General features: G+C 40.6%; 1 protein-coding gene across 2 annotated transcripts in view; it reads right to left on the reverse strand.

Moving 5' to 3' along the window:
- RANBP3 (RAN binding protein 3) overlaps window positions 1-25,233 on the reverse strand; it is a 101,880-nt gene that overhangs the window by 37,802 nt on the left and 38,845 nt on the right. For both annotated transcript variants that reach the window (XM_089675763.1, XM_089675772.1), the window contains exons 2-8: window positions 22,232-22,287; window positions 13,783-13,819; window positions 13,594-13,680; window positions 4,466-4,537; window positions 4,125-4,190; window positions 3,501-3,593; window positions 3,316-3,422 (exon numbers count right to left, since the gene is read on the reverse strand). In XM_089675763.1, coding sequence (XP_089531889.1) covers window positions 3,316-3,422; window positions 3,501-3,593; window positions 4,125-4,190; window positions 4,466-4,537; window positions 13,594-13,680; window positions 13,783-13,819; window positions 22,232-22,287 — 518 coding nt within the window. The remainder of the gene's footprint in view (window positions 1-3,315; window positions 3,423-3,500; window positions 3,594-4,124; window positions 4,191-4,465; window positions 4,538-13,593; window positions 13,681-13,782; window positions 13,820-22,231; window positions 22,288-25,233) is intronic.

Here is a 25,233-nt window from a genome sequence, read left to right on the forward strand (position 1 = left end):
CTGAACATTGATAGAAGTCACAAGACTGCTCTAACTGCTGATGAGAAAAAGGTATTTAGCAGTTTATATTTACTAAAATAATTGCATTTCCATGTTCTATGTACTGTAGGAGACCAGATATAGTGAAAGCAGGGTCCTGGGTTTAGTAACACTAATTATCCAAAGGTTTAAGAAACTGGATAGACCTTTGTACACTGGCAGACAAGGTCCTGGCTGGGGAGTCCTTCAGCAAGAAATTGTCCAGGAAGCCCTTGACATGAATGACCTGGGTTTGTAGAAGAGCCAGAAACAAGATAAGAACATTTGTGAACACAAGGTGCAGAGGAAAGCCCAAACGACAGTGCCACAAACTGGAAAAGTTGGACTCGTGACTTAGTTACCGCATCTGTTTAAGACCAAGTCAAAAAGGGAGCAGAAGGTAAAAAAAAAAAAAAAAAAAAAAAAAAAAATATCACAGCTTAAAAAGTGCTTACTGAGAAGTGTTAGAGACAAAATGGCAAGACATGCCACAAAGTAAAAACAAAAAATTCTCTGCCCACTAAACTGCATAGTGTGCTATGACCTGCGGATAGTGTTATTAAAGCCCAAAAGCAGGTAAAAACCTGTCTTCCCTTGTCCACAGTGCTGGGTCACAACAATTGCCCCTCAGTGGGCAAACCCTTAAAGGGGTATTCAGGGCCAGGGAACCACAGAAATGGACCTTGGTCCAGGCCCTGTATAGCACCTGCAGCTAATTTCACATATTTACAGGCTGAAATAAAAGACACAAGTCCATCTAGTTCAAACAACAGAAAACATCCATATACACAATCCTATACGCTCACTGATCCTGAGGGAGCCTTAAACCCCCCCCTTCCCCCCAGTAATGCATAATCCATTTTGTTCCAGCAAGGGAAGAAACATTCTTTCCTGATCCCCCATTAGGCAACACAGCACAGCCATGCAAAGCAGTGTGATTACATTGAAGCACAAACACACAGCCCCATAGTAAAACACACCCAGCACACAGTTAACCCTCTGATTGCCCCTCATGTTAAGTCCTTCCTGCCCAGTGCCATTAGTACAGTGTCAGTGCTTTTTTTTTTTTTTTTTTTTTTAACACTGATCACTGTATTGGTATCACTGGGGATGTCAGTGACACCAAGTCAATTCCCCCCAGTGTCAGAACGCCCGCTGCAGTCCCGCTATAAGTCACTGATCGCCATTTGTAAACGCTATAATTTTCACATAAACCAATTAATTTACACGTATTGGGATTTGTAGCAAAGACATGTAGCAGAATACATTTGGCCTAAATTTATGATGAACTTATATTTTTTTAATTTTTTTTACTGGACATGTTTAATAGCAAAGAGTCAAAAAAATCTATTTTTTTCTCAAAATTGGTCTTTTTTTTTGTATAGAGCAAAAAATAAAAACCAAACAGGCAATCAAATACCACCGAAAGAAAGCTCAATTAGTGGGGGAAAAAATGGACGAAAATTTCATATGGGTGCAATGTTGCATGTCTGCGCAATTGTCAGTTAATGTAACACAGCGGCGTAGCGCAAAACATGGCCTGGTCAGGAAGGGGGGTAAATCCTCTGGAGGGCAAATAGTTAACACATGAAAGTATGTTACTAGCTTTAGAAACAGCAGCTTGGCATTGCATGCCATTATTAAGTTCATGTTCATGAGTGTTTTTAGTCAAGTGTATAACTTTAAAATTTATTAAGTTGAAGACATGCTGTAAGGACATTTTTCCACTACATAGTTTGGTGTTACCCACAAATGCTGAAATTTTACATTTAATACCAAAAAATCTAGAGCTTACAATATATTTTAAAAAGACATGGCACCACCTGCCTGGAGTTTGCATGTTCTCCCTGAGCCTGCGCGGGTGTCCTCCGGGTACTCCAGATTCCTCTCACACTCCAAAAGACCAAAATGTTGGTAGGTTAATTGGATCCGATCTAAATTGGCCCTAGTATGTGTATGAATGCCCCCTGAGGGTTAGGAACTGATGTGAATATACATAAGTACCCGAAATTAATACAATAAATAAAAAAAAGATAGGGTCCCAACAGTGAACCTTGGGGTACACCACCAATATCTTTAGACCATTCGAGGTATGAGTAAATCTGCATTTTGTGCCACAACACTAATAGGTCCACAAAAAAACAAAATAAGTGGGGAATGCATGCAGATCAAAGAGATGCCTGAAGAACCTTATGCTGAAAGCTGACATTAGATGTGGCCTGAACTGCTACCAGGTAAAAAAAAAAAAAATAAAAACAAAAAAAAAAAACGTAGAGAAGGTGTGAACAGAAGACCAGGTGACAGCCTAGCAAATCTGAGAAAAAGCCAGATGCTGAAAACCTCAAAAAGCACTCACAGATCTAGTAGTGTGCCTTGAAAGGGTGGAACCTGATCCGTACGCAGTGAAGATATTACAAACCTGTGACGCTTTGAAAAATGATCTGTAATTGCGTTTTACCTGTAGGCCATGTGAGTTCCCTCAGAAGCCTGGCTAAAAAATAACTCCTAGTTAGCAACCCCCCAAGACCTGCCTTGCTGCTAGGACAACCAGCATTGCAGGAATGACAAAGAGTTAGAGCACCGGCTCTAAGGTAGACATCAGGCAATGAAGGACAATCTCCATCTGATGAATTAGGGCTGAAGAGATTGTAGATTGAATTCCTGGTTAAGGTGAACGGCTAAAACTACCTTAGAAAGTAGTTTCAAGACCACCTTATCCTTGTAGAAGACCAAAAAGGGTTCTTCACACAATAAGACCACCAACTCAGCCATTCACCTAACAGAGGTGATGACAATAAGCAATGCAACTTTGTGAAAGTGGAAATGTGAAAATCCTTGATAGGTTAAAAAGGTGTTGTTTGAAGGGTTGCAAAAAACAGATTCAGATCCCAGAGGGTTGTGGGAAAGCCACATGAAAAAAATCTTGTATAAAAGTCTTATAGAACGGGAACATAGCAATATTTAGAACCAGATCACAAGTGCAGATATCTGCTCCTTGATGGTACTTAAAGCCAAATGCTGATACAGTGCCATTTGCAGAAAAGCCAGGGTTCATCCACAATGAACCAGGAGGAAAACATTGTCCTATCTGGGTCTGTTTTTCAAACGTAATTATGATTTTTTTTTCCCCAAAGTGCATAGTCCAAAATGTATACATTGAGAGCCACAAGTCTTGGTACTGTATGACAAGTTTTTAAAGGTGAATTAGTAAAATACCTGTTTATTGTATATTAACAATGTTGTGAAACAAGCATGAAAAAAAGTATATGCTCACAATTCAAAATAAAGACAACTTACTTTATCAGAGGTAAGTGTTGGGGCAGCTGCACTTAAAATAGGTTTATTTGGGGGTGATGCACATGGCTCAGAGGACACACTGATGCCATTTGTTCCACTGTTGAAAACTGTAGAACATAAGAATATTCATGAGAAATTTCAATTCATCTCAAGAGCAGTAGATGTTAGACAACATTCATACTAACACTGTGGTGAGAAAGCCTTAGGCTGTGGGGCCTGTAACACTGCTGGACGTAGCACACTGCGCTGCTGTTCCTTAGGTTTCTGGCTAGGAAGTCCTAAAATATGTAAAACAAATTTTAAAAAGATATTCCATACAGAGATGATCAATATAGCAGTTAATTGCACCAAGCATTAGAGTGCATTTGAAGTCAAAGAAACTGATATTTAGACAGGCACTGCAACAGTTCAATTTTCAAAATTACCTTTACTTTCCTGTTCAATCAGTTGTGTGGTGTGTCGGAGTATGACTAAGCAGTTTAAGACACTGGAGTGGTGTTTGACCATGCTTCCCAAAAGACTGTCATCTAACAGCTCTTGTCAGACACATTCACCCCTTTTCTCCTCACCACAAAATTTTGCGGAGGATGCTTTGGATGGGTAGTGTGGTTGGTAATTATTTAAAACTATAAATCTCTCTCTCAAAAAAAAACAAAAAAGGGTGACTGAATGACTTCAAACAGGCTTTCAAAATGTTACATTATAAAAGCAACTAAAATAAAAGTGTATTTTATAAATTTAGTTTATGAATATGAACAGAAATATAGATTAAAGCAATCATGCATTTGAGAACACAAAGTAATAAATACCTGCACTGGGAGCTTGTCCATGAATTAACGTAGGCGGTTTTAGCCTAAACCCACTGGTTTTTTCCTCTAAAAAGATATCAGATGCTTAGTTTTCAGAAAGATCTCATTTAGTAGGATTAAAATATATTGGTTTCTATATTTTCATAAAGATGGCTGTAGATATTACCACACAAGTTACATGTAATTAAACAGAACATAAGGCTTTATGCCAACTATCCTCCCACATTTCACAATGCACAATACAAAGTCTGAAGGAGATGCCAACATTTTAATGCATATGTCATTTTCTCACAAATCAACCAGACTCCTCCTAATTCTAAACCAGATGTGAAACAACTTACCTGGTTCTGAGTCTGAGTTACCAGTGGAGGGCTGACAGAAGCTGGATGGCATGAAGACATTGTTCTTTGTTACTGCAGGTAAACAGATTTCAGATAACTCTGTTAGAACTTCAATGTTAGTGTTAAACATGGTCAATGAAAACTGGTGATCATCTCTTTAAATAGGTTTTTAAGCAAATAGCAATAGATGCATATATGCACAGCTTTTAATGCTCTATTTTAGACTAGCTGCCATTACCAACTACTATTAGAGCTAGATTACCTAAAGTATACATTGAAAACATGTTTTGAGTTCTTTGGTTCAAAGTATTTGAGAAAAAAAAAAAAAAAATCTTGACACGGCTTCTCATTAATCATTGTCATCATATACAATCCAGGACCTGTGGCCATCGCACCACACTGACTGTGAAGGGAACTGGAGCTTTGGTTGCTGTGGGACCAGCTAGCAAACTAGCATTAAATGAGAAGTGTGGGAAGCCCAAGAACATACATATATAAAAAGTGCCTTGAAAATTATTCATACCCTTTGAAATTTCCCACATTGTGTCATGTTACAACCAGAGACGTAAATGTAGTTTATTGGAATTTTATGTGATAGACCAACACAAAGTGGCACATAATTGTGAAGTGGAAGGAAAATGATAAATGGTTTTGAACATTTTTTACAAATAAATATCTGAAAAGTGTGGCGTGCATTTGTATTCAGCCCCGAGTCAATACTTTGTAGAAAAACCTTTCGCTGCAATTACAGCTGCAAGTCTTTTTGGGTATGTCTTGACCAGCTTTGCACACCTAGAGTGACATTTTTGCCCATTCTTTGCAAAATAGCTCAAGCTTTATCAGATTGGATGGAGAGCGTCTGTGAACAGCCATTTTCAAGTCTTGCCACAGATTCTCAATTGGATTTAGGTCTGGACTTTGACTGGGCCATTCCAACACATGAATATGCTTTGATCTAAACCATTCCATCATAGCTCTGGCTGTATGTTTAGGGTCGTTGTCCTGCTGGAAGGTGAACCTCCTCCCCAGTCTCAAGTCTTTTGCAGACTCTAACAGGTTCTCTGCTAAGATTGCCCTGTATTTGGCTCCATCCATCTTCCCATCAACTCTGACCAGCCTCCATGTCCCTGCTGAAGAAAAGCATCCCCACAACAAGATGCTGCCATTACCATGTTTGACGGTGGAGGTGTGTTCAGGGTGCTGTGCAGTGTTAGTTTTCCACCATAATGTTTTGCTTTTAGGCCAAAAAGTTCAATTGTGGTCTCATCTAACCAGACCACCTTCCTCCATGTTTGCTGTGTCCCCCACATGGCTTCTCAAACTGCAAATGGGACGTCTTATGGCTGTCAACAATGGCTTTATTCTTGCCACTCTTCCATAAAGACCACATTTGTGGAGTGCACGACTAAAAAGTTGTCCTGTGGACAGATTCTCCCACCTGAGCTGTGGATCTCTGCAGCTCCTCCATTGTTTCCATGGGCCTCTTGACTGCTTCTCTGATTAATGCTCTCCTTGCCTGGCCTGTCAGTTTAGGTGGATGGCCATGTCTTGGTAGGTTTTCAATTTTTTGATTACGGATTGAACAGTGCTCCGTGAGATGTTCAAAGCTTTGGATATTTTTTTTACAACTTTACCCTGCTTTCAAACTTCTCTACAACTTTATTCCTGACCTGTCTGGTGTGTTCCTTGGCCTTCATGATGCTGTTTGTTCACTAATGTTCTTTAACAAACCTCTGAGGACTTCACAGAACAGCTGTATTTATACTGAGATGAAATTGCACACAGGTGGACTGTATTTACTAATTAGGTGACTTCTGAAGGCAATTCGTTCCACTAGATTTTAGTTAGGGGTATCAGAGTAAAGGGGGCTGACTACAAATGCACACCACACTTTTCAGATATATATTTGTAAAAAATTTTGAAAACCATTTATCATTTTCCTTCCACTTCACAATTATGTGCCACTTTATGTTTGTCTATCACATTAAAGCCCAATAAAATACGTTTAACTTTTTGGTTGCAACATGACAAAATGTGGAAAATTTCAAGGGGTATAAATACTTTTTCCAGGCACTGTACATGCCTACAAAACAAACATACATAATTGCAGCTGCCCCCCACTGGTTCTAAGCCCGAGAGCTGAACAAACAGGTGACCGCCAATTGCTTGGTTCTTAAGTCCACTCTGAGCAGAGTGGTGAATGTCAGTCACCGCTTTCTGCCCTGCCCTTCTAGCACTCAGTGGTGTAACTAAACCCTCTTGTCCTTTACAGCTAAGGAAGTTGCTAACGTGGCCTTTCATCTGAAGTTGCCATGGTGCTGAACATTTGATCAGTTATGACAGCAGCCATTTAAGGGCTGGACAGTTTTGGGAAATTGCTAAATCAATTGGATTTAAGCCAGCCATACACGGGTCAAATTCCAAAAGAATTTTCTTTCAAAAATCTTTTCTAAGGAATTTTGTTCGAATTTCACACCGTTAGTGGGCCACAGAAATGGCCGATTTTCCAGTGACCATTGAATTTGAGTGATCAGGCATGTTAGAAATTTTGAAAAACAAATTAATTTCTAATCAATGATGGGAGAATCGTGTGAGAAATGTAATTGAAAAAGAAAAAGAAATGAGCATGAGTTGTGTGACCTGGAAAGAATTCTCGGCCACTTCTTTTCTGTAGCAACCAGGTGAAATTAAAGGCTGTTTGTTCGAATTTCGAAATCAATGGTGGCACCATCTGATTACAAAATTTCCGATTCTCTAAAGAAAATTTGTTCGGAATTCAACCCATGTATGGCCTGCATTAGTTCTACTTTAAATATTTATCATCTGGGAAGGAGGGGGGGGGGGGGTGCTGGTGCACAATTTTTATAATGTACTTTCTGGAATTACAATTTAAAAATAGTCCAAAATGCAGATTGGGAAAAAAAAATAAAAAATTTGGAGAGCCGGACCCTTTTTGGTGTCATTATCCCATATCCTTAGGTCAAAAAAACTACAGAAAATACTTTAGAGAAGAAACTTTGGTAGAATAGTGAACTTGTACATTCAGAATGCTGTTGAAATTGTACAAAGGAAACATGCAATGTACAGCCTAATTTGGGACATGAGGGCATTGATAGTTTACCGTGAATATTTTTTTCAAAGCAGAAAGCTTTAATAAGTGCTCCTGTCACAAAGGTACAAAAAAAAAAAAAAAAAAAAAAGAAGGATTGATGTGACTCTCACTTTGAATTTCCTTTTCATTTTGGCCTAAGCCCCTGCACTTCCTGAGGATGTCAAAGATTGCCCTTAGCTGGTACGGTAAGCCTATCACAGTGGTGGGTCATGAGGAAGCAGGCATGCTTTGACACTATAGGAAAGTGTTGGAATTTTGCCTAATCATAATGGCCTTATATTCAGGTACTAAAAATTGCTATAGATATGTAAAGGCAACTTTAGCTGTCTGCACTTTATACCCATCAGCAGCTATTTTTTTAGTTTCATTAAAACAATAGTAACTTTAGCCACTTCAGCCCCAAGCAATTTCTGGTACTTTGTTTACATTTTAAAATCAGTAATTTTTTTTATTCTTTTTAATGTCTTAGCACCCCCAAATATTATATACATATAATTTTTAAAGCAGAGGCCTTAGGAGAACAAATTGGTGGATTTTGCATTTTTTTGCGTCACAAGATATTTGCGCGGCAGTTTTTCAAATTAAATTTTTTTGGGGAAAAAATATACTTTATTTTTATTGCAAAGAAAAAAAACACAATACATTACCCGATTGTTTGTAGAATATAAAAGATAATGTTATGCCAAGTAAATACCAAACATGTCACACTTTAACCTCTTCCCAACCGTCTTATAGCAGAAATACTGCTACAGGGTGGCACGGGTGCGCAAAATCACGTATATACACACACACACGTGATTTTGCATATCTGGGTAGGGGGCACGAGTCGAAGACCTCAAATCCAAAACCCTCCTCTGCACTTGAAAGCATTCAAAACACCAAGATCAGGTGTTTTTGAATGCTTTCAGATTTTTAAAAACGGCGCCAAAAGTTTCCGAGTATACCAGAAGTGATGTCCGGTCATTGCTTCCAATTTACAATAAAGGAAAGCCAATCAAAAGCAGATTACGGATTTGTTCGGCCAGCCGGAGGAAACAAGGGTTTCTGTTAATTTGCAGGGTTTTTTTCTCAGACTTTTCTTTCACTTCCAGTTTTGGCTACGGGACAGGACGTGAAGGCTAATCTCCCCATTGGGACACAGGTGGTTTAAAAAGAAAAAAAAAAAACCAAAAAACTGACAGGGGTTATAACCCTCCCTTTTTTTTTTATCCAAAATGGAGGAAAAAAGTTTTGCCTTTAGTTCTACTTTAAGGCAAGCAACATAGTGAATATAGTTTAACCAAACATACATTCTGATTTGGGTTTTTGCTGACCAAACTGAAAAAGGTGGACAGCTTTTTTTTTCTCACCATGTTATTTTTATTCAGAACACTGATTTTTTTTTTATTCATTGCAGAATGTACTGAACCAATGCAGGCATAATGCTGCACAAATAAATTAACGAAAGTTGCCAGATGTTTACTCACTTGTAAGGGGTAAAACACTGTTGGGGCCACATGTTCTCTGTAATGCTCGATGCACAGAGAGTTGACTGTTCTTCACACATCGAGAGTCAGTCGAACTCTGCACTAGAAAAAGACTCCCTCCCACATGAGTCTCTGTCGGACTCTGTCGGCTTAGACCTGATGGCCCACTTCAGTTCGACAAAGGCTGGTATGAAGAACGCGTAGCCAATCTCTTCAAGAAATACAGTGGAAAAACAATGTTTTGGCGCTACTAAACTATCTGTGCAGCATTGTGGTAGCTTCAGCTTTTATGTTAAAGAATATGTAAACCCAACATTTCATATGCATGTGCCTGCTGTACCATGTACTTGTATGAAAAAGCATCCTGTTCTCTTTGTATTGCTTCCTTTGTTTGAAATCCCTGGTGTTCCTGCCAGTCCCTCTGCTTTCCTAATAAAAACTGACGACACCAGACACGAGAGCACAGCACGGTCAGTTATCTGGCTGTGCTGAGAACTGAACCTGCACTCCAACAATAATCCCACTTCTACTCACATGCACAACCATGCACTGGGAAGATCAATGTCGAGCATGCTAATAGAAAAGTCTTATCGCTGGCTGCCTGTAACTAAAAACCTATAATTTAAAAAAAAAAAAAATGTGGTACCTAAAAGAGCTGGTGGGCAAAGGCAGTTATCCCTTACTTAAGTTTGTGTATGCCATGAGCAGACCTGAAGTGCAATAAATCAAATTATAGGCTATTTAAGTTATTCACAGCATAACAGTAAACACTTGAAAATAAAAAAAAGGAGTGGAGAGGGATTAAAACACCGATCAGTGTTTACTGCTGTCTGCACCTCTCTCACCCTCTTTATCTGTCCTGTTTAACAGTATAATCAAAAGGGAAAGTAAAAGAAAAGCCAAAATTTTGGGGTGACACCAGACCAGTAATAAAAGGGGAAACCTTCAAATGGGGACACTAGCTTTGGTGGCACCCCAGGATTCCCTCGCACTTCCTATTTTGACTATGGGACTATAAGTGGAGGGAAATCTCCTCAATGGGAGGCAAATAGAAACAAAACAAAAAAAACACACATGCGATTTCTGTCCAAATCACATGCGGTTTTCCCCACTCCTCCTGTGTGAACCCAGGTTGTCATAGGCAGAGTTCACACAGGAGCGATGCAGGGAGGTTTTCCCGCAACGGAGAGTGGGCATGTGCGGATGTATACTATGGTGGCAGATGCTCTATATCAGGGGTGGCGAACACGCGGCTCTCGGCCAAAATGAATGCGGCTCTTTGCTCTTACTTCTTTGTTCTTTGATCTTACCTGTTCCTCTATCCAGCGGCGCACTGTCTTCCGGCGTCTGTAGTGTGGGCACTGGGCATGACAGCTAGGTGCCAAGTGCGCATGCGCAAGAAGCGGTGCTTTTTGTGAATGGTAAGGCGGTACCTGGGACACATGACAGATCCCAGAAGCCGCCGGACCAATCACAAAGCGCAAGTGCTTCTCGCTCATGCGCACCCGGCTGTCATGCCGAGCGCCATTACAGAAGCCGGGAAGACAGCACGCGGCTGGATCGAGGAACAGGTAAGATCAAACAAAAACTCTGCGGAAGAGCGGGTACCTGTCAAATTCAGGTACCCGCTCCCCACCTCCCCACAGGTCAGCAGTCATCTGTGCTGTCCGCAGTCTCTGGTCATCCCTGTGCTGTCCGCAGTCTCTGGTCATCCCTGTGCTGTCCGCAGTCTCTGGTCATCCCTGTGTTTTGTAAGGGGAAGAAAGTGTTATGGTGAATAATATGGTTTTAATTATGTGTTTTTGTGTGAGTGTTTGTCTGTTTTGGCAGGTCACTGCGTGGTGTGGCTCTCTGACTTTCACAGTTTAAAATTGTGGCTCTTTGTGTCTAACTTGTTCGCCACCCCTGCTCTATATTCTCAGCAGTAGGAGAGGACATGAAATTCCTCATGCTTTCTCGCCTCTCCTTTGCAGGATGACAGTTCGGGCTAGAGGGCTTTAGATTGGTCAGCATTGTCACATTATCACATAGCCTCTATTGTCATCCCTGCAAGGAGAGTAGAGAAAGCCGCTTCACGGGTCTAAGGATTTGAAATCCCTGTGACTTTCTCTCCTCGCCTTGCAGTGATGACAGTATGGGCTAGAAGGCATCTGATTGCTCAGCACCGTTCATGTGACATGCTGACCGATCAAAAGCCCTCTAGCCCGAAATGCCATCCCTGCAAGGAGAGGAGAAAGAGGATAGGAAGTCAAATCTCTGCTGCCTTTTCTCCTCTCCTACCACTGGAAATATGGAGCATCTGCCTCCATAGTATACATCCCCACACTGCCACTCTCCATTCAGCTTGAGATGCCTGCAGGGAGGTTTCCAGCACTGCTCCTGTGTGAACTCAGGCTATGACAAGCCTGGTTTCACATAGGAGCAGTGGGGAAGCCACATGAAATTTGTTCCTGTTCAAATAGCATGCCAATCTTTGCGGTGCAATTTGTATTGACGCAAATTGCACCACAAAGTATCAGTTACCAATATAGATGCATCCCTAGTTATAATCCTCGCTTACTCTATCCTTTAGTTCTACATTTAAGGCAAACTTTTTTTTTTTTGGAAAAGGTACTAAATCAGCAATAGAGAATGAGAAGCAGGTACCCAGGAATTGACTTTAAGAATCAAAGTGGTTATCTGCATATCAGAGTTACTCAGGCTTTAAGGATCCCAGGGTGCTAAAGAAGACAATCAACATGTATGAGCACCGCTTCTCAACAGTACTGTGGCTATAGTTTTTCAAATAGGGAAAGGCTCAACATAAGGGTGCTAAAAGGCCTGCTTTAAAGTGTAAGGCCCAACTACCTTTTTGAGCTATCAATAGTAACAAGCAATTAAAATCATCATTATATTAAATACAAAAGCAAATGGGAGTGTTATCAGAGAGAATTTTTATGGTGGTTCTGAACCCTATATCTCATATCATAAATTTACTCTCTCCACCTCCCACATTTGTTGGTGGGGATGTGGGCCAGATAGGAACCCTTCTTCACATTCTTTAGAATTGTAAATGCTTGGTTGATTTTTGAAATTTGAGTTTGTGGAACTCTCGATTTTAAACTTTGGCAAATATTTGTTTTGTTATCCAACTCTCTCCAGCATTGACTTTACTGAGCCTGGGGATACAAGTGTTTCTTCCTTGATATAAATCTATAACAACCCACTTTATGCATGCAGCTAGGTGGACTATTACTAGCAAATTTAAACAAGCTTCTGCCCCGAGCATTCATGACATTATCACCAAAGTTATGAACCAGGCCCAATTTGTAAGACGTATAGCTTACAAAAATAATACCCACAAAAAAACTGCACTCTAGAAAGGAATACATGGATATACCACCCCAAAGGCCAATCAAAATTTGTATTACTCCCTTGTCTCTTAGATCGTTACTAGAAGTTTTTTTTTTTTTTGTGTGTCTACTTGGCATGCAAAGCTGATCTGCATGTCTATCAGATGTAACTTGTTCTATGTGCTCCCTTTTATCGTTTCCTTTGCTCTCATTGGCCATTTCAGCTGTAAGCCACAGTGTCTGGGTGTAGAGAGGCAGGAAGCAAAGGAGAAACAGGGCAGATAAGCAGCATAGGGTTAAAATGTTAGGTAAAGAGCTCTGGTCAGGGGCTTTTTAGCCACGAATTACAGTGATTTGTTCAGCAGAATCTGTGAAACATTTTTGCTAGAAATTCATGGTCAGTGAAGTGACCACGAGCTTACAGCTAAAGTAAGAAAGCCAGCTGGAAGCAGTCCTGCAGGTCCATATGCTGTACAGATTTGGCAGCGAAGGGGTTAAAGGAACACCACACACTTTAATTTTATAACATCAGCAAAACAAACAGTTATTTTTGTCAAATAAGTTTACTTGAAAGAAGTTTTTTTTTTTTTTTATTACATGTAGCGAGAGCTTCCTGTCTGCTGGCCATCTCTTTTGACAGCTTCATGGATTGCCTGCATATTTTGCAGCTTCTCTGCTGTTTACGTTCCATTTCTAAGGACTGCATTTTCCATGGTACATTGCTGTCTGAAAACTGAGATTTCTGTACTAACACCACCACCCAAAATTGCTTCTCTCAGCACCTCTGTAGTTCAGAAGGCAGGCTCTGTGAAATGTGTGCCACATCAATGTCTGCTCATAGGACATAGTGAGAAGGTGTCACAGAAGTCAAGGAAGTAAATGTATGCAAACTTTTCACAAAGAATATTTACAGTCTTCAAGATAATTCAGATTAAAAAGGTGTAGGCTAGAAATAGTTGTAATACAATGTGGAAATAAATATATACAATTTTGCATTTTAACCATATAGATATGCTTTAAAGGAAAGGCTTGATGCTAAACACAAGGAAAGGCTTGATGCTAAACACACTGAAAAATACATTTTGGATTTACTTACACTTTAAACTTCACAACTGGACAATCCTGTTTCAGGACCAGGCTTCCAAAAAAAGGTTTTACATTCATACAACATGGTGATAAGTTTCTTACCACCATTCAATTAAACAATAAAAATTGTACCTGATTGAGAAGGCGGAAACTGTGAAAAGGATGAGGTACGTTCTCTTTTCGGTGGGGGGCAATAACTTCCATCCTCTTTATCAGAATCTAAAAGCAGAGAAGTCAGTGTAATGATTGAAATTTCTTATGTAGTAGAACCTAAAATGTTAGCAGCCTTAACACTTTGAGCAAGAAGCCATCTAGTCTTACCGTCACCCTGTTCTGGACTGGATCCCTCTGCAGACCTCTACAAATGGGACAGCAGAGAGAAGATTATTGAAGATGATGCAAACAGTTGTACATTTTTACTTCAAACTACATTTCTTTACAAAAACTTCAATTATACCAAGACAAAAATATGTCATATGGATGTTTTCTTCATATGCATTGATGTATTAAAAAAATAGCATCAATGTTTTGTAAACCATGAAGAATTACAATAAAATATTTGAATGCCCCTAAAAACAGTAAGAGAACACTTTCGGTTTCTAATTGAGCTCAAAGCCCAGTGCTTATCTTCTTACTGACTGCTTAATGCATATAATGTATTAGGTAGGCTTTATCGCTCAGCTGCCTATATGCATCTACAGTGGCCTGAGGTGGGGTGCTGATAGCATGCTTATTGCACACTTGTCACCAACCGTTCTCAAAACAAAGCTTCTGACGGAAAGCCAGAGCGACAGGTTCCCAATCATACGAGAGCCAAATCACACAGTAGTCATACACTAGAGAAGCTGGGCTGCCTCCTGGGCATTAAAGGCCACTTAATGGGCCACCAGGAGGAGGTGTGAAGGGGTTAAGCATACACATATATTATATATATACACATTATATATATATATACACACACACACACACACACACACACACACACACACACACACATACATACACACACACATATACAGTCAGGTCCATAAATATTGGGACATCAACACAATTCTAACATTTTTGGCTCTATACACCAGCACAATGGATTTGAAATGAAACAAACAAGATGTGCTTTAACTGCAGACTGTCAGCTTTAATTTGAGGGTATTTACATCCAAATTGGGTGAACGGTGTAGGAATTACAACAGTATGTGCCTCCCACTTGTTAAGGGACCAAAAGTAATGGGACAATTGGCTTCTCAGCTGTTCCATGGCCAGGTGTGTGTTATTCCCTCATTATCCCAATTACAATGAGCAGTTAAAAGGTCCAGAGTTCAGTTCAAGTGTGCCATTTGCATTTGGAATCTGTTGCTGTCAACTCTCAAGATGAGATCCAAAGAGCTGTCACTATCAGTGAAGCAAGCCATCATTAGGCTGAAAAAACAAAACAAACCCATCAGAGAGATAGCAAAAACATTAGGCGTGGCCAAAACAACTGTTTGGAACATTCTTAAAAAGAAGGAACGCACCGGTGAGCTCAGCAACACCAAAAGACCCGGAAGACCACAGAAAACAACTGTGGTGGATGACCGAAGAATTCTTTCCCTGGTGAAGAAAAACACCCTTCACAACAGTTGGCCAGATCAAGAACACTCTCCAGGAGGTAGGTGTATGTGTGTCAAAGTCAACAATCAAGAGAAGACTTCACCAGAGTGAATACAGAGGGTTCCCCACAAGATGTAAACCATTGGTGAGCCTCAAAAACAGGAAGGCCAGATTAGAGTTTGCCAAACGACATCTAAAAAAGCCTTCACAGTTCTGGAACAACATCCTATGGACAGATGAGACCAAGATCAATTTGTACCAGAGTGATGGGAAGAGAAGAGTATGGAGAAGGAAAGGAACTGCTCATGATCCTAAGCACACCACCTCATCAGTGAAGCATGGTGGTGGTAGTGTCATGGCGTGGGCATGTATGGCTGCCAATGGAACTGGTTCTCTTGTATTTATTGATGATGTGATTGCTGACAAAAGCAGCAGGATGAATTCTGAAGTGTTTCGGGCAATATTATCTGCTCATATTCAGCCATATGCTTCAGAACTCATTGGACGCAGCTTCACAGTGCAGATGGACAATGACCCAAAGCATACTGCAAAAGCAACCAAAGAGTTTAAGGGAAAGAAGAGGAATGTTATGCAATGGCCAAGTCAATCACCTGACCTGAATCCGATTGAGCATGCATTTCACTTGCTGAAGACAAAACTGAAGGGAAAATGCCCCAAGAACAAGCAGGAACTGAAGACAGTTGCAGTAGAGGCCTGGCAGAGCATCACCAGGGATGAAACCCAGCGTCTGGTGATGTCTATGCGTTCCAGACTTCAGGCTGTAATTGACTGCAAAGGATTTGCAACCAAGTTTTAAAAAGTGAAAGTTTGATTTATGATTATTCTGTCCCATTACTTTTGGTCCCTTAACAAGTGGGAGGCACATATGCAAACTATTGTAATTCCTACACCGTTCACCTGATTTAGATGTAAATACCCTCAAATTAAAGCTGACAGTCTGCAGTTAAAGAACATCTTGTTCGTTTTTCATTTCAAATCCATTGTGGTGGTGTATAGAGCCATAAATTTTAGAATTGTGTCGATGTCCCAATATTTATGGACCTGACTGTATGTGTGTATATATATATCTATACACACACACACACACACACACACACACACACACACACACACACACACACACACACATATACACAGTTGTGTTCAAAATAATAGCAGTCAGACATCACTAACCTGGTCAATCACTGTTTTTGGTAGAAATGATATTTCCACATGGCAAATAATTTACTAGCAGGTGTAGTAGAGTAATAGAAATCCAACAGACCCAACAGTCATGACATGCATGCTGCTGATGCTGTGTAATTGATTCACTAATTGAAAGGGGCATGTTCAAAATAATAGAAGTGTGGAGTTCTATTAGTGAGGTCATTCATTCTTTGAAAAACAGGTGGCAATTATTGCCCTTATTAAAGGAAGGAAGGCAGCAAATGTTGTACATGCTGGTTACAGTGCATTTCTCTCTGAAATTCTGAGGAAAATGGGTCGTTCCAGACATTGTTCAGAAGAACAGCGTACCTTGATTAAAAAGTTGATTGGAGAGGGGAAAACATATAAAGAAGTGCAGAAAATGATAGGCTGCTCAGCTAAAAATGATCGCAAATGCTTTAAAATGGCAACCCAAACCTGAAAGACGTGGAAGAAATTGAAAAACTACCAATCGAATGGATAGAAGAATAGCCAAAATGGCAAGGACTCAGCCAACAATCATCTCCAGGAAGATCAAAGAAGGTCTAAAGTTACCTGTGAGTACTGTTACAATTAGAAGACGCCTATGTGAAGCCAAGCTATCTGCAAGAAGCCCCCTCAAAGTCCCACTGTTGAAAAAAAGATGTGCTGAAAAGGTTACAATTTGCCAAAGAGCACATTGACTGGCCTAAAGAGAAATGGCGCAACATTTTGTGGACTGATGAAAGTAAGATTGTTCTTTTTGGGTCTAGTGGCCGGAGACAGTTTGTCAGACGATCCCCAAACACTGAATTCAAGCCACAGTACACTGTGAAGACAGTGAAGCATGGTTGCGCAAGCATCATGATATGGGGATGTTTCTCATACCACGGTGTTGGGCCTATTTATCGCATACCAGGGATCATGGATCAGTTTGAATACATCAGAATACTTGAAGAGGTCATGCTGCCTTATGCTGAAGAGGAAATGCCCTTGAAATGGGTGTTCCAACAAGACAACGACCCCAAACACACCAGTAAACGTGCAACATCTTGGTTCCAGATCAACAAGATTGACGTTATGGAGTGGCCAGCCCAATCCCCGGACCTTAATCCAATAGAAAACTTGTGGGGTGACATAAAAAAATGCAGTTTCTGAGGCAAAACCAAGAAATAGAGAAGAACTGTGGAATGTAGTCCAATCATCCTGGGCTGGAATACCTGTTCACAGGTGCCAGAAGTTGGTTGACTCCATGCAACACAGATGTACGGCAGTTCTCAGAAACAGTGCTTATACAACTAAATATTCATTAAGTGATTCAAAGGAAAGCAAAATCTTCAAACATTTTTCAGTTTATATAATGAATGTTTGAGTTTGTAAAGAATACAAACACTGCTATTTTTTTTGAACAGTCTAATATTCACTTTTCTTCAATTTTTTTTTAGAGGAACAACACAAATTTGATATATTTTTCTTCATGTTTTGATTTGGAATAGAATGTGTAGTGTTCCCAATGCATTTGTGTGTATGGAAATAAAAGCTATTAGAAGGATTTTGAGCTTTATTCACTTTTTTCAACACACTGCTATTATTTTGAACACAACTGTATATATATATATTTCAATGAAAATGCATATGTTAAAAGCAGAATAATAAAAAAAAAAAAAGTCATCCTGCATCATCAAGATCTCTCACAAGCAGAAATCCCAGAGCAGGCTGGAGTTTACAGATGTCTTGTGCAAGCTTCTGTAGTGGCACAAACAGACAACAATTAGGTCTGGAAATGCAATGGTCAGGGAAAGAAAGTGTGTAGCAAACACTACCTCAAAATTACTTCCCTTGGAAATTGGAAAAATGTCCAACATCACTATTGGCTCAAAATTGAAAGACGCCACTGAAACCTTGGTAAATCATCTACAGTCCAAAGAAGCCGTGGTATAGAAGTGGAATAGTTACTACCAAGAAGCCATGCTCCTGGAAAGAAAACAACTCACCTATGCGTGAATACACAACAAAATATAACTCTGCCAGCTATCAAGCAATAGGGAGATCATAACAGAGGGGAGGGACCTGTCTCCTGTACTGTACTTCAAGAAATTGCTTTGGAAAGTTAAGTACAAAACCTTTAGTCAAAACAACAGGCCCAAATAAAACAGGTCAAGACACTCCCGTCAAAACTTGGAAAGCAGCTTTCTGCACCGTATGCCAAGAACTGGCATCAGAGGAAGCATGAACATCAGCCAGGTAAAACTTACAACATTCGAGCAGAAAATTAGGTGGTAGCCTAGCAAATCTGAGAAACAGATGCCGATTCTGAAAAGCTCACAAAAAACCCACAGATCTGGCAGAGTGGAATAAATAATTCTCAAATATTTGAGACCATAGGCTTGAATGATGGCTTTTCTAATTAACTTAGCAATGATAGAGGAGGAAGCAGGGAGCCACCTGTGGGAACCCTTGTGAAGGACAAAGGCTGTAGCCTGGAAGTAGAATCTCACAGCGCATATCACATCAAAGACAGTGGAGAGAAATTTTCTTGGGATGTTTTGAAGCAGGACATAAGAAGAAAAGAAAGGTGTAAGGAGGAAACTATTTTAGGCTCCATGCACACTAGCTTTTTTAAACTCCTAGAAGTTATTAGTATTTTTGTTTCTGCTAGAAGCTATAGTGTTATCCTATGTGCTCATGCACACTACTTTAGGCTATTAGCTTTTTTGTAAAAAATGCTAACGCTCCTAAAAAACACTTACCAGCACTTTTATCTAGCTTCTTTGAGCTTAAAATAAAAAAATAAAAAATAAAAGAAAAAATGCTAGTGTGCATGGAGCCTTAGGAAGAAAGGAGGCCTTGTGACAGCCTTGCGTTTGTGAAACACTAGCAAAGGCTCTTTATAGGATAAGGACACTAAGACTCAGTCACATCAAGCCCGACTTTGAAATCATGCAACTTACAGTGAAGTTGCACGATTTCAAAGTTGGGGGACATGGCGATTTCAGGTGCGATTTGCAAGACATCTGACACAGATGTCTATACAAATTGCACCAAAAGTAGTGCATGTACTACTTTAGAAATCGGTGCAGCTCCGACCAAGTCGGAACCACACAGGTATGACCACTGTAACTGCAGACAATAGGGTGTGACTTGGCATGCAATTTGCAAGTTGCATGGCATGCAGATCGCATGCCAAGTCGCACCAAGTGCGACCGGGGTCTTAGTGCCAGTTCACATACAGTAGGGAAAATAATTTTTTGATCCCTGCAGATTTTGTAAGTTTGCCCACTTAAAGAGCTTGTGAATGATCTCAAGGCAGTTGGGACCACAGTCACCAAACAAACCACTGGTAACACAATACGCCATCACAGATTGAAATCCTGCAGCACCTGCAAGGTCCCGCTCCTCAAGAAGGCCCACATACAGGCCCATCTGAAGTTTGCCAATGAACATCTAAATGATTCAGAAAAGGATTGGGAGAAAGTGCTGTGGTCAGTTGAGACCAAAATTGAGCGCTTTGGCATTAACTCAACTCGCCGTGTTTGAAGGAGGAAAAATGCTGACTAGGACCCTAAGAACACCATCCTTCCAGTGAAGCACGGAAGTGGAAACATTATGCTTTGGGGCCGTTTCTCTGCTAAAGGTACAGCCCGACTTTGCCACACTGAGATGCCAAGGGACGAGGCCCATGTATTGTAAAATCTTGCATGAGAACCTTCTTCTCTCAGCCAGAAAACTGAAGATGAGTTGAGGATGGGTCCAGCATGGCTTGCAGCATGACAACCCAACACATACAGCCAAGGCAACAAAGGAGTGGCTAAGGAGAAGCACATTAAGGTCATGGAGTGGCCTAGCCAGTCTCCAGACCTTAATCGTATAGAAAATGTATGGACGGAGCTGAAACTTCGAGTTGCCAAGCAACAGCCAAGAAACCTTAAGGGTTTAGATAAGCAGCATTGCAATAAGCAGACCGCTGGTGCTATGCAGGTCTCCCCCTGACCTGTCAGTATATCTGCTTGTTTGTACATCCCATATGGGCATGCAGATTCTTACTGACAGGAAGGCTAACTACAAGGCAACAGCTGCAAAGGCTGCTGGGACTTTTAGTTTTCCCATTCACAGAATACTGTGAATTAGTGATGCGGCCAGGCGGGCTAGTGACAGCGAGTGGGGAGAAGATCCCCCACTAGCTGTCACAATGAGGATCAGGGGGTGCAGGGGCCGGTCTGATTGTAAAATGTTAAACCCTGAATATGGGTGTAACATATTATGAAAGGTGAACTTAGCGTTTAACTAAAAAATGAGAGGACAATGGTCCCTGAAACAGAACAGCAAGGCTCAGACTAGTCTCTTGATGGTACTCAGGGCTAAATGCTGAACTAGACAAGACTGTAGAAAATACAAGATGGATGAAACATCCTACATCGACAGCACACAATACTATCATTCCAGGTCTGATAATAGACTTTCTCAGCTTTTAAGAGTGGAGGGTGTATGACCAAATCCGATAGTCCCCTATCCCTCATGACACTTCAACAGCCATGCCAATAAAGTCAGGAAACATGAAGCAGGATGGTGGGTCAGCCCTTTGCACAACAGGTCCAGAGAATCCAGAAGGGCCCATTAAAGATGAATTAAGAGTTTGAGAATACCCAAGTACCACATCCTCCTGGATGACTTTGGTGCAATGAGAATCATGGTCAGGCCCTCCATTTTAATCATGCAGAGCAGAGGAGGGAAAAGCTGGAAATGTGTAGATTAGATGGAACTGATCACACTGTCACTAGAGAGTGTCCACTGCACAGGTCTAAACCTGGCTATAGATAGAACAAACATCCTTAGGAAAAGTCTTAGGAAAATATGTATGAAAATAGTTATGAAAATTCGAAGGAGCAAGATGGAAAATTTTTCTGTCACTGTGGTCAAAAAGAAACGTCAATTTACCCACTGAAAAACAAAAAACTTTCTTAGAACATTATTTTCCTAAGAATTTCTGCTAGAATTTCTACCCATCTATGGCCAGTTTAAGGGTCCCTGGTGACAAACCTATCCACTTTGTTGTTGAATCTGGACGCCAGCAATTAAACGCCCCCCCCATCTGCGCCAAAAGGCTTGAAACATCTCTGGATGTAGAGCCTATTTCCCCAGATCCAGATACTGACACAGAAAGTTGCCTACCAGATTTCTATGCCTGGGAAGTGAACCGCGACAGGATTGGAACGTATAGTCCACGAGGTGTCCAGCGACGATGAGGCAGCCTACTGCCTCGAGTTCCTGGTAAGCCGTTGTCCTCTGAAGACCAAGTTCCCAGCACCGAGAGGTTAACTAGGGCTCCTCCCTAACCTGACAGGCTGGCACCTGTCATGAGATCTTTCCACAACTGCAGGGAAATAGATATCCCTGACTCCTGCATTAGGCCATAACTCCACCACACTAAGAGTCTAGACTTTCAGAACTACTCCATTTCCATTGGTTGAGATTAAGTGTAAAGCATTTATAGAGCCTTTTTTCACCCAAGACTGGAGAGAAGAATACATAAAATTTAAATTACAGTTTAATGCTAGAAACACATTCATATTCTACACGATTATTTTAACAGAAGTGCACATTGATTGTAAGCATTTTTAGCAAAACAAAAATACTTTAAACCTGCAAAATATTGAACCTGGCTTATATAAACTAGGTCTCACAATGTTACAGTAATCAGCTACAAACAAGAACCGACCCCACAAACTGTGATGGACCTATGACAATGTTTCCAGAAGTGCAATGTCCTACATCAGAAGTGCAATGTCCTACATCAAAAGTGCTGTGCAAAATAATAATAGGCATAAAGCAAACAAACACATTGAAGGTCTTTCATTACCAAAATAAAACTGAAATAAGGTGGCAGAGATGCAAGAAGCTAGCATGCGACTGAAATTTCCCCACACAGAAAGCAGTGCTAAATCTTGCCAAATTAACATACAACCTATAATACACAATTGTAGATATTTAATTTTCTTACCTTTTGGGCTTTGTCTTTTTGAAACACAAACACTGGAGGTGCTATGGCAGGTTTGTCTGATTAGAAAAAAAATAGAAAAAATCTAATTCAGCCTTACAATACCAAAACCACATGACAAGATAACCAGAGAAGCCATTTATGACAACAGAATGTGTTAACTTACATTGCATAAAGGCAGCCCATTCATTTAAAGTAGTAGGAAAAGTCCACTTTAGAACTTGTACCTACTGGTGAGCCTATAAAAAAGGTCTACCTGTAGGTTCAGTGAATATCTCCTAAACACAAGCGGGAGTGATGTCACCGCGGCTCAGACCAAAAATCCTGAGCCAGCGAACATGGAAGGAAGACTGGGGGAAGATGGAAGCCCTGTCAGCGGTGACAGCCCACCAATGCAGGGGTTCAACCTAAGGCAAGGGTTTTATAATGTGCTAGTATGCATTGCATATATCATTGCCTTGCAGGAGATTTTTTTTTTTTTTAATTTATTTTGAACGGCCACGGTTTACTACCACTTTAAAAAGGCAGTCTAACGCACTGCAACAGACCTAGAAAAACAAAAATCACAACTGCTGCAGGTGGTAATCCCTTAGTGTGTATTAGACTGATCAACAGCACAGGTGTGCTGGGGTAGAGTTCAAAATGAACACCTCCGCAGTGCACCAACCCATGTAACATGCATTGTCACGACACAGTGTGAATGTACCCAGAAACTGTGCTAGTAGGCTGGGCGGAATTAAATTGATATGAAAGACAATGAAAAAAAAACAAAAAAAACAAACAACCCTGATCCTTCTCTGCTCGGATCCCCCACTGGCAATGCCGACTCCTCCCCCCTGCCAAGTGCCCCCAGAGCAAACAGCCTGCGATGGGGGCACAAATGCAGGTTTGCTCCCGATCCACTACTCTGTGTATCTATTCACATACAGAGCTGTGGCTTGGTCCGCCCCCCCTCTCCTCATTGGCTTACTGGCTGTGACTGACAGCAACTGGAGCCATAAAAAAAAACAAAAAAAAAAAAACAGATAATTCCATTTGGATACAGTCTTGCATGACCATGCAATTGCCAGTTAAAGTATCGCAGTGCTGAATAGTAAAAATGCCCTGGTCATGAAGGGGGTAAAATGTTCCGGAAGTCACTTGGTTAAGTTAAATTTACACTGACAACAAGACAAAATAAAAGCAAGTGCATATACAGCGGGTAAAATAAGTATTGAACACATCACCATTTTTCTAGGTAAATATATTGCTAAAAGTGCTATTCACCACGTCAGTAACAACTCATGCAATCCATACATACAAAGAAGACAAAGCAAATAAGTTCAGAAATTACATTATGTGTAATCAAATGGAGTGACACAGGGAAAAAATATTGAACACAGAAAGAAAGGGAAGTGCTAAAGGCATGGAAAGCCAAGACCCAGCTGAAATCTATCAGTAATTAGAAAGCAATCCTGCCCCTTGTCAGTGCAAATTATCAGTTGGTTCAGTCCCTGAACTGATGGCCTATAAAATAAGGTGTGATTACCAAGGTGTCACACAAGAAACATCTCATGATGGGTAAAAGCAAAGAGCTCTCTCTCTCTCTCTCTCTCTCTCTCAAGACCCTCCTAACCTTTATTGTTGCAAAACATACTGATCACATTCACTACAGAAGGATTTCTAAACTTCTGAATGTTACAGTGAGCACTGTTGGGGCCATAATTCGGAAGTGGAAAGAACATAATTTCACCTTAAACCGGCCGCAACCAGGTGCTCCTCACAGGATTTCTGACAGAGGAGTAAAGAGAATTATCAGAAGAGTTGTCCAAGAGACAAGGAGCACTTGTGGAGAGCTTCAGAAAGACCTGGAATTAGCAGGTACAATTGTTTCAAAGAAAATAATAAAGTAATGCACTCAACCACCATGGCCTATATGCACGCTTACCATGCAAGACTCCATTGCTGAAGAAAATAACATGTTGCAGGTCGTTTAAACTTTGCTGCACAACATTTAGACAAGCCTATGAAATACTAGGAGAATATAGTTTGATCAGATGAGACCAAAATTTAACTCTTTGGATGCCATAATACACACCATGTTTGAAGGTCAAATGGCACTGCACATCACCCCAAACACAACACACTAACAGTGAAGTTTGGAGGTGGAAACATGGTGTGGGGATGTTTTTCAGCATACAGTAATGGCAAACTTCATATCACTGAAAGAAGGATGAATGAAATAATGTACCAAGACAAAAAAAAATCTGCTGCCATCTACCAGGATGATGAAGATGAATCGAGGGTTGACATTTCAGCAAGACAATGATTCCAAACACAAAGCCAAGGAAACTCTCAATTGGTTATAAAGAAAGTAAATAAAGCTGCTAGAATGGCCCAGACAATCACCTGACTTGAATCCAACAGAAAATCTATAGAAAGAACTAAAAAAGGTCAGAGTTCATAAAAGAGGCCCAAGGAACCTTTAAGATTTAAAGACCGCTTGTGTGGAAGAATGGGCCAAAATCACACCTGAGCAATGCATGCGACTAGTTTCTCCATACAGGAAGCGTACTGAACCTGTCAATACAAAGTATATTGTACGAAGTATTAAATACATTTCAGTTAGTGTGTTCAAACTTTTCCCTGTGTCATTCCATTTTATTGCACATAACCTAATTTCTGAACTAATTTGTTTCTGTTTCTTTGTATGTATGGATTGCATGGCTTGTTACCGACATGTGGTGAAAATTTCATGTCAATAGCACCTTCAGCCCTGGTTCACACTGTGGCACATTACATGTGATTCGCACAGGAACCACACAGCGATGTGTGGCTCAAAGCACACCGCATCCACAACAAAATAATGCAGCACCCTTTTGTTTGCCCGCACCAGAATCGGACTCGAGCCAGCATAGTGGGTCCCAAGGGAAGGAGAGCAGATGTCCTCCCAATTTTGTTCCTGGCCCAGAAAAGACGTGTGATTTGCACTGCATAACATTCAGTGGAGCACAGAGGAGACATGC

The sequence above is a fragment of the Staurois parvus genome, unplaced genomic scaffold (genome assembly GCF_062004578.1).
Source record: "Staurois parvus isolate SC_StPar_1 unplaced genomic scaffold, SC_StPar_1.0 ptg000013l, whole genome shotgun sequence".
NCBI classification, from domain to species: domain Eukaryota; kingdom Metazoa; phylum Chordata; class Amphibia; order Anura; family Ranidae; genus Staurois; species Staurois parvus.